Source organism: Montipora foliosa, chromosome 11 (genome assembly GCF_036669935.1).
Source record: "Montipora foliosa isolate CH-2021 chromosome 11, ASM3666993v2, whole genome shotgun sequence".
Taxonomy (NCBI): Eukaryota; Metazoa; Cnidaria; class Anthozoa; order Scleractinia; family Acroporidae; genus Montipora; species Montipora foliosa.
This window is the reverse complement of record NC_090879.1, coordinates 13,721,278-13,731,277: the sequence shown is the minus strand read 5'-3', so window position 1 is coordinate 13,731,277 and position 10,000 is coordinate 13,721,278. Positions and strand designations below refer to the sequence as shown.

Here is a 10,000-nt window from a genome sequence, read left to right as displayed (position 1 = left end):
TTTATGTACTACACATAGAATTCGACGTGAAAAGGCAAAAGGTTGTTGTCAAATCGATCGGACACTACAGAAAAATACACTCGCATCGTTCAAGTGGAATTTTCACCTGTGTCGACCGTGTGAAGGTCCGGATTGAAGCTTAAGTGAGCAGTCGAATTGAGTAATAATGAAGAATTCTAATAGTTTGAGACACTTTTAAAGAAAAGAAGGTTTTGCTGTGCGAGGAAACAAGCGAAAAATCTAAACAAACATGTTCAGCGATCGATCAGCCAGTGTCATGGTTTATATGTCACGTATCGACCTCAAATCAAACTGTATGAACAATGTGCAGGTATTATATCTTGTCCTTTGATTTTCGTTTTTCTTTCGAACGCTAAACAAAGTGAGTCCTAAGTCGCAAGCTTCTTCAGCGAGTAGACAGTTTTTCAACAACTTCGTGCAAACTTTCGTTAGGATATTTTTTACAATTTCACATAGTTTAACATTTAATTTAACACAAATCGTGAAGTATATTTTTAGCCCCAGTAAAATAAAAGAGACATTTTATCAAGCAAACGTAGCGTTTGGTGTATTGTTTTATGATAGTGTATGTTCTGTAGAAGCAACATTAGCTACTAACGAAATCAATTTCATTATTTTTGTGGACGAAGTGGTCTTATCGGTCACAAAAGCTTGACCGCTTTTGTGGGAATTCATCTCATGTGGAAATCATCAGCTCTTTTGACTTACATTGTCAGGAGCTCATTAAGAAGAGCCTCTATCTCCCATACTTGGCCTCGGAGTCAACCCTTTCCCGAGTAGATTTATTTATAGAACACCTCCCTTGGGAGATTCAGCACGCTCACTGTTGTAAAAGCCACTCTCCCTTGGGACATTCAGCTCGCCCACTGTTATAAAAGCCAATCAAAACAGAGCTATCTCAGCGACAAGGGAATTATGATACTTTTCGCGGGAAAAACCTGTTCCTAAAAATAAATTTACTCGGGAAAGGGTTGACTCAAGGAATTAGAGGAGATAGAGGCTCCTCTTGATGAGCTCCTGACATTGTAAAGTAAAGATTATTTATTTAAAAATGCTTTGTCAAACGAATACGCTTTCGCCCAGTTGCGTGATCAAAATATAACAAAAACCCTATCCTAGTAGGAAAATGTTTGTCGAGGAGTGCCACGTGACCAGCCTGAGCCAGGGTCTCTCTCCTCAACGAAGGAGGCCGAGAGAAGAGAGACCCTGGGAACGAGGTTGGGGCATAGGCAGCCCATTTATAGACTTTGTATGGGAAAATTAACCTTGAGCTTATAAATGCTAAAGTAAGCTGTAAATGTAGAAATAAACTTCACTTACTTCTCATGAAGTAACAGCGTTTTACTTTAAGCCAAATTGTAAGCGTTTTGCTTTTGACAAACAACCTGTGGGAATTAACACGCTCAATAACATACTACCCTTTGCTACGCTGTGCAAAGAAGAAGGCTTTAAGCGCAAGACTAACCACTGTCTTAAAGTAACTTGTGTATCCAGCTCATTTAATGCAGGTGTGGAAGAGAAGCTAATTAGGGACCGGACTGGTCATCGGTCAAACGCTTTATTTAAGGACGAAAAGATTAGTGAAGTTTAGTCTGCTGAGCTTTCTGAGGTGTTGGCGCCTAAATGCAGCACTAACAATGAAGAAATGACTAAACCCACAGAAGGTACTGTTGAAATTGGTAATTCAACCGCCAAGCAAAATAAAAAATGAAATCAAGTTTTAAAAAAAATTAGCTTTTGTCGTCACGGGGACTTCGCAGCGGCCCCCCGTCCAAGTGCTAATCGCATTCGAAGGGGCTTAACTTCAGCATCCACGATTGTGATCTTTATGTTGAATTCGCGCATATCGTTTCGAACTTTATAACACTTGAAAGAAAAAAAAGCAAACTAACAAAAACCCGGTGTCTTGCCGTCATTTTGTTGAAAAGGTATCCTTCTTTTCGTGAGTTGTTAGTACATGCAAGGTAACTTGATCACCCGCGGCCGCTAAAATCGATCTCTCTTTCGATTGTACCACCAAAAGTGCGATAGAAAAATCGAACGTAGCAAAAATCTTCCCTTTCAGCGTTACCAGATAATGTTAGAAATAATCTCTAAAATATTTAAAATTCAACAAAATCTGTAGGTCAGTTTTTCAGAAAAATTAGTTTCTTTGAAATGTCTCTAAATTTTTTTTTTCACCTACATAATTTTTTTAAATTTGAAAGACAAACGTTTTAAATTAATCTTAGATAACATGTAAAAAATAAAAAAATATTCACCTTCCGGAAGCAGAGATATAAAAATCAGGAAAAATGAGGGGGTTACAAGATCAGCATTTACACATGCATGCGTCACCCACTCATTCTAGTGCATGCGCGAGTGGAGCTACAGGCCAACACAAACGGTTTTAAGGACGTTTGCGCGAAAATTTTCTAACATTGATTTTTTTCTGCAAATTTTACCATGATGTCAGAAATGTAAAAAAAAAATGGGGGGTCACTGACTTCGTTTTGGAGAGAACTTGCCCAGAAGAGCACCCTAAATCTGAAAAAAAAAACCGGCTTCTTTAGTGAATAAGGCCACAGTGTCTGTAAGCCCAAAAATATTGCAATTACATCTTTGAAGTGAAATGTTCTCTTCCAAACTTTGTTTCAGTGGACCCATCAAGTGAATTTAGTTAACTGTTAAGGTTCCTCAAAGAACAAGTTCGCATTTAGCGACCATAGTTTCATGCGCCTTGCAGCCGCAAGATGGCAGGATTCCATGTCCTGAGGACAGAAATCTTGATTTATTTTTAACTTCCCACATTGATTTTTTCTTCATTTTTGGACAATGTGGAGATAACTGTAAATAAAATCCGTTTCTGAAAAGAAAAGTAGGGGTCACCCAACATCCAAGATCGTTAAATCCAAGCAAAGCTATAGCAATGGCCATCTGCCCTATCATTGTTCATTTTAGTACTTAACGCGCGCGCTCGATGCATGATGTGGCATGTGAATTTGCGTGCGCTGTAAGGATGCGCAGTAGCAATGGGCGCGAACGTCGTGTCGTGGAAAGCTGTCAGACGCTCAGAGTACTCGCTAAACTTGCTGTAAAAAGAAGCTGAAGGGAAATTCATGTCAGCCTCGAAGCCAATGTTTCTCGATTTCCTTTTATTTTGTTTAGTCTTTCTGCGTTTACTATTTTACTGAACCACATGTCTTCTCAGGCATCTACCATGGCACTATAATGATTTACGATACCAAAAAAATTCGTGTACTATTAATGCTACATATTACGCAAAAACACCTTGAATCTCCTGAAAAACAAAACACAGCTCAGTTGACAGTTATGGAAAACACAGGCATGCATTGCGTACGTGTGGTAGTGCAATAACACAGCGCTTCGTTGTTGCATTGGAAAATTTAATTAATAGCATCAATAATAAAAGAAAACCTATATTTCTGTTTCTACAGCAAACAACTTTTAGTTAAATTACAGATTTATCTTTTTGGTAATCTATCGCCACTTTCAGAAGTTTACCCATAGTTGTAGTTCACTGTAACTGGACAATTTTTGTTAACTGTTTGTGAACCACACGGATACGCCCTTATGGGCGTCTTGTTGGAATTTAAGTATTTTGGGGTTTTTATCCTGGCAACATGAGAAGATTCACCTGTGTAAAAGGCTTTGAAGATCTTCTCAATAGAACTATTTATTTTGTCCTTAAAGCCCTTCCCTAAAAAGTGGTATACAACATGTCAAAATAATTCATAATAAGTCAATAACGCAAGTAGTTTACCCACGAATCCTTTATTTTCTTCATAAAGCCTTTCCCTAACAAGTTATTGGTGCACAAGTCACATTAACGATAATATTATTCATCATATGGCAAATAACATAGTATGTTACCACTTCATTGGTCTAACTAGGTGATTCCAGCTACTCTTGGCCTTACTATGCATCCTAAACCTAAATTTAAACCCTCCAAGATTTATATGTCGTAAAATCAAGCTTTTGCGTTGAAAAAAATGATGAAAACTGATATACCTTAAAGTAATTTCGAATAATGCACTAATAGAAACAAAGAAATGTTAAAGTGCAATTAAATTAATTTTGAAGTAAGAACAGCAACTGCACACTGCGTCCTCCTACTCAGAATAGCTTAGCACCTAAAAGCTTCAAGAAATGACTGAGCTAACATCTACAGAGAGCCATGTTGTAAGGGCCACTGACATGACTCCATGTCACAAAGCAACTGAGCAGAAGGCACAGCGACTAAGTACTCTAGGCCATTACAGATAAATTCGGTTCTCTTAACTTATGCTATTACCTAGCTGTCATCAACAACTCAGTTCCGCACACCTACCACAATTATTATTGTGAATTAATTATGTTGGCTTCTTATGAAACTATTATGTCCTAAAAGCCAGTAACCTAAGAGGTCGTTAGAGCTGAATCGGGAATGGATTCACGTATGATGATATAAGCTGGTGCCACAGTATAACCTATAGCATTTCCCACAATGCAAGTGTACTTTCCTTCGTCATTTTTAGTAACATTTACCAGGGTTAACTTAGCGGAATGGAAATCTAACTTGCTGGTTTTTTCATGATTGATCCCGTGTTGATCGTTTTGTTTTATAACTTTGTAGCTATAGATAGGGTTCTCTGAACTGTTGCCTGAGGCGTTGGCAGGGGATGCAAACCATCGTAGCCACTGGAAATGGGGCATGGAATCACTAAGTGCTTTGCACAATAAAGTCACATTTTCGCCTTCCATCACCGTGACGTTTCCCATCCGTAAGATGACTGGTTTAGCGCGTACGCGTTCTGAAATGAAAATATTAAAGGGGTGTAATCAGATAATTGCTTTTTTAGGCTGGTCTTTTACATATTTTATATTGTTGACCACTTCCTTTAGAAAGCCTTCCACATATCTTTTACGCTTACACTACAGTTAGTATGGAGCGGTTTTCAAATAATGTCGTAAAACCAAAACCAAAGTAATTACTTTGGCCAATCAAAAAGGACGGGGACAATCAATCCAGTAAACCAATCAAAACTCGAAGTAATTGCACGTAGCCGACACAAAGCGCGGGAAAATCGACGCGCGAGCCACGATTGGTTTTGGTTTCAGAAAGTTACACTTCTGATTCGTTGAAAAAGTGGCGCGAAAACTTTGAACCAATCACTGAGTGAAGTAATGCCAAACCAAAGCAATTCGCTAATTACTTTCGACACTCAATACTGAAAACCGCTCTATTTGGTTGTATCAAACGAATTCATAGAGGAAAGAAAAGTTTATTTGAAGTGCGGGTTATAGACGAAAGACTGAAATGATCCTCGCACTTATCTCGACAATTTAAGCAATTGTCTCTTACAGACACCTGAAAAATTCAGGTGACTCCGACGGGATTTGAACCCATGACGTCGGCGATGCAATGTTCAACCAACTGAGCTATGAAGCCACAATTTGTTCATGTGTTCCCGTGAAAGGAATTATGAAGGAAAGAAATGTTTATTTGCCTGTATGTTTAAAAACGCGCCCTTTCACAAGCTTTTCGCAAGAACTGATGACTCCAACAGATTGACCTGCTCCCAACTGGTGCGTGGCTTCATAGCTCAGTTGGTAGAGCATTGCACCGGTATCAAGAGGTCCTGGGTTCGAATCCCGCTAAAGCCGCCTGAATTTTGCAGGTGTCTGGTCCCGATAAGTGCAAGCATTACTTCAATGTTTCGAGTTCACAAAAGTATATCAACAAATGTAGGAAGACGTAACAGAAAATCAAGAGATTATCTGTGATGAGTTATAAAATGACTATCTGCGGTCTCAGCCGAGGCAACATAACAGGGAGGGTGGCAAGAATCTAGTCAGAATCTTTCAAAGCATCACCCCTTATAACAACGGAATCTACGAACGCTATAAAATAATGTTCACAACCCGAAATCCTTTGCTTGACTCCGACGAACGACTTACGCTCGAAAATGTTAGCTTCCGATCTTCTAACGGTGCTATATTTACTTCACAGACCTCATTTTATTCAACCAAAGTTTCGCGCTTGTTTGTTATTTATTTGTTCGAGCAAGTTGACGTTTTGGCAGCTATTCAGCTGATGTGGACCTGCTATACCAACCCACCCATATACTCACAAAGGACAGCCACAACACCGGGAACTTGATCCCCTAGCCTACTCTTCTCGATTAGTGTGTGGGTTCTTTAACGACCCACAAGGAAATTATGAAGATGGAAGATATTTGTCAGACGGGGCCTACGATTCATAGTCCTTATCCGAGAAGAATTGAAAGTCTAACCATTTGCGGATGTAATTACAAAGGCAGCACTTTCTCCTCTGTTATTTTAACACCCTGAATGTTGGTCCGGCCGGAGTCGAACTCACGACCTCCCGCGTAGCCTGGTGCTCAACCAATTGAGCCACCTTTGCGCTTTACTCACCCTCCGACACAGCATTACAATTTTCAATTTTAAACGGTACATTATGTTTCAGTTGGGCCTCTTCAATCAAAGTTTTAACATGGTTAAACGAAAAGTATCGACTTTTAAATGTTTTTTTCCTATGTGTTAACATCTCGGTTGCCGATTTAAAAAAATTTGTTAAACTAGCAAAATCATCAAAAAACGTCGTGGTGTTGCGCCCATAACCTAGCACCTATCAACCACCTTTGCTCAAAACAAACAATTCGAAGATCAAGAGGCAGTTGTTTGCAATAAAAGACAGTTAAAAACGACCAAACAGAAAGTAGTGGCGAGGAAAGGTAAGACGCCTAAACAGGGGGCAATTTTACACGTTTTTCTTCTCTTTCGCGTCGACCAACTGCGACTACAGCAGTTTTCTGTTGATGAAATTTTGGTTGTATTCAAGGTCTACATGGTTGCTGTCAACTGCTTACAGATACAACCAGGTTGTAAAGTTAGGGTGCGTTCGATTGACCGTATTCCGGAATACTTATTATCATCGGGCCCATGAGGACTCTTAAGGCCAGCCAGAAGATTGCGCCATCCATCCCGGTCTGCCGCCGATGCGACCGCAGCCCCCCACGAATGCCATCCCAGCTGGTTTCTTTCTTTCTCCACAGTTCTTCTCCACGTTTCTCTCGGCCGGCCTCGTCTCCTTTTACCTTCAGGTGCCCACGTTAGTGCAGTCCTCGAGATGTTACTAGGACTAGTCCTCAATATGTGTCCTATCCATCGCCATCTTCTCACTCGTACAAGGGCTGATACCGGCGTACTTCCAGTTACTTCATAAAGCTCTTCGTTGCTAAGATGGTTAGGCCAGAATCTCCTCAGCACTCTCCTCGGGCATGTGCGGTGAAACACATCCAGTTTGTTGAGATCAGCTGTTGTCACTCTCCACATTTCGGCTCCATACAGTAGCACGGACAGCACATTTGAGTTCAGGACGCGCAGCTTGGTCTTCTGGCTGAATCTGCCTGACCTCCAGATGTTCTGAAGTCTGGTGAAGACAATTCTAGCTAGTGCTAGTCGCCTCTTGATGTCCGCTTCTGTGCCACCAAATTTGTCAAGTACTGAACCTAGGTACACGAAGGATTCCACATCTTCCACCTCCTCTCCTTCTATCCTTATGTAGTCTGTGCATCTGTGGTTCATCCTAAGCGTCTTTGTTTTGCGCGGGTTGATCTTGAGCCCGACAACGCCGGCGGTGGTTACTAGTCTATCAGTCTTCTCCTGAAGATCAGCAAATCTGCTTGAGATCAGAGCAACATCATCAGCATAATCCAGGTCTTCTAGAACTGAAGTAAGCTTCTTTTTCCATCTCAGGCCGCGTTTCCTGTTGTTTGTGTGCCGCATGACCCAGTCCATGATCAAGACAAAGATGAAGCCAGACATCACGCACCCCTGCCGCACACCGCTCTTCACTTCAAACCAGCTAGAATACCTTCCGCCTTCTGTAACACAGCTTGAGCTCTGATGGTATAGTGCCTTGAAAGTCCTGACAAAGATTTCAGGGATGCCATACTGCCCCATAATGTCCCAAAGTCGCTCTCTGATGATGCAGTCAAATTCCTTTGAGAAGTCAACGAAGTTAATGTACACTGGTGCTTGCCATTCCTGGCACTGCTCCAGGATGCTCCGTAGAGCAAAGATTTGCTAAGAAGCTCCCCTTCCAGATCGAAACCCTGCCTGCTCCTGCCTTATCATCTCGTCCACACCGCTCTTCACTCTGTCAATGAGCACCATGCATAAGGTTTTGCTTGGTACGGAGAGCAGGGATATACCGCGATAGTTATCACACTCAGTGAGGTCTCCTTTCTTCGGCACTTTCACTATGAGTGACTTCTTCCAGTCCTCTGGTACACATTGATCTTATCCGATTACGGAAACCAAAAAAAGATGATTGACGAGCTCATCCGGGGGTGTCGTCGGGCGACGTGTGAGGTGCCCGAGGATAGCTTTCTAAGCTGGAATTCTGGTATCACGCGTATGACAGATGTGGGGCAAAGCCGAAAGGATCCCCGCAACCTGATTAAGTCGCCTGGGGCTTCCCTCCTGACACCCAAAGCTACCCTGAGACTTGGGTGTTGGAACGTGCGAACACTTTATCAGATGGGAAAGACTGCTAATGTCACCAGGAAATTTAGAAAGTACAATCTATTCCGGAATAGGAATACATGAAATAGAAGTTAGAAATTTATTCAAAAGCAAAAACTATTGTCAAATACTAGTGAAATGTTCGTGGCTAGACTAGCCACTAGATCTAAAGTAGTGTTTGCGACTTTAATGAAGAAAGTATTTTAATCATGTCATATCATTCAATTCTCTTACCGTGTACGTCAACTCTATAGGAATGGTTGATCCAGCCGTAAGCGTTACTAACATTACATGTATACAACCCGCTGTCAGAGGGTACAATATCTCTAATGGTCACCACGGTTGTAAACTTGCTTATGTAGAGCCTGGAACCACCCTTTCTTTCCTGAAATATGACTCCGTCCTTATACCATTTGACTGTGGGTCTGGGAAAACCAATTGCTGAACAATCCATCTTAACAGAGTTACCCTCAGGTACAGCGAGGAGATTTCGTCTTCTCTTTTCTTCTGTTACCGTGAATACCGGTGCGGCCTCTAACAAAAACCAAAAAGCATTCAACAGACTAGGGCAAACGTGTCATTTTCTTCAATGGATTATCATAGTATGTGTTTTCTCTATCTATCTATTGTCTAAATGCGTATAGGAATTAAACTAGAAAATCATCGAGGTAATCTAAAGGGCAAACATTGAGAGACTCTTTCGTAAGGAATGTCTGCATGAAGTAACATAATAGTTGCGGTCGTGGAAAATTATTTGAGACAAGTGAAACCTTACCTAACATTGAGGTCCTTTTGGGATCCAGGGTAGGACCTTAAAACAAAAAGCACAAAAGCTAATTCTATTGAAATCTGAATGACAACAAAGCGGCACACGAAAAACTAAAATTCACACATATTCCCTACTAATGAACGACATGTTATATGAAATGAATCATATACTGAACTGCAGGTATGAAATTAAGTAAAGCTATGATCCTCGCAGTTATGGGAGAAGCCTGAAAAATTCAGGACGTCAACGGGGTTTGAACCCGTGACCTTGCGATACCGGTGCGACGCTCTAACCAACTGAGCTATCAAACCACTGACGTTGGGAGCTGGTCTTTTGTGGGTTCTAATTTTCCCGTGAGGAATGAATTAATGAACGAATGGATATATGAAATGAATCATATACTGAACTGCGGATATGAAATAAAGTAAAGCTGTGATCCTCGCAGTTATGAATTTTTCAGGCTTCTCTACGCAATTGCTAAAATTGCGTCCATAACTGCGATGATTATAGCTTTACTTGATATTTTTTAATATTACATCCCGAAAGGGTGACCCCAAGAATGTGTAGTTTTGTGTTTGCAGAACTTGCACTGTGACTTACTTGCAACAAAAAGCCTCAAATTAAGGGTGTTCCTTGCGCCACAAGTATTCTCTGCAACACAGGTATAAAGGCCTGTGT

General features: G+C 41.0%; 1 protein-coding gene across 4 annotated transcripts in view; it reads right to left on the bottom strand.

The window, feature by feature from the left end:
* Positions 1–3,776: 3,776 nt before the first annotated feature.
* Positions 3,777–10,000, bottom strand: part of LOC137974761 (fibroblast growth factor receptor 4-like) — a 21,314-nt gene continuing 15,090 nt past the window's right edge. For all 4 annotated transcript variants that reach the window (XM_068821734.1, XM_068821736.1, XM_068821735.1 and 1 more), the window contains exons 3-6: positions 9,923–10,000; positions 9,329–9,364; positions 8,788–9,087; positions 3,777–4,814 (exon numbers count right to left, since the gene is read on the bottom strand). The exon at positions 9,923–10,000 is cut by the window's right edge and continues 213 nt beyond it. In XM_068821734.1, coding sequence (XP_068677835.1) covers positions 4,420–4,814; positions 8,788–9,087; positions 9,329–9,364; positions 9,923–10,000 — 809 coding nt within the window. In that variant the 3' untranslated portion in view covers positions 3,777–4,419. The remainder of the gene's footprint in view (positions 4,815–8,787; positions 9,088–9,328; positions 9,365–9,922) is intronic.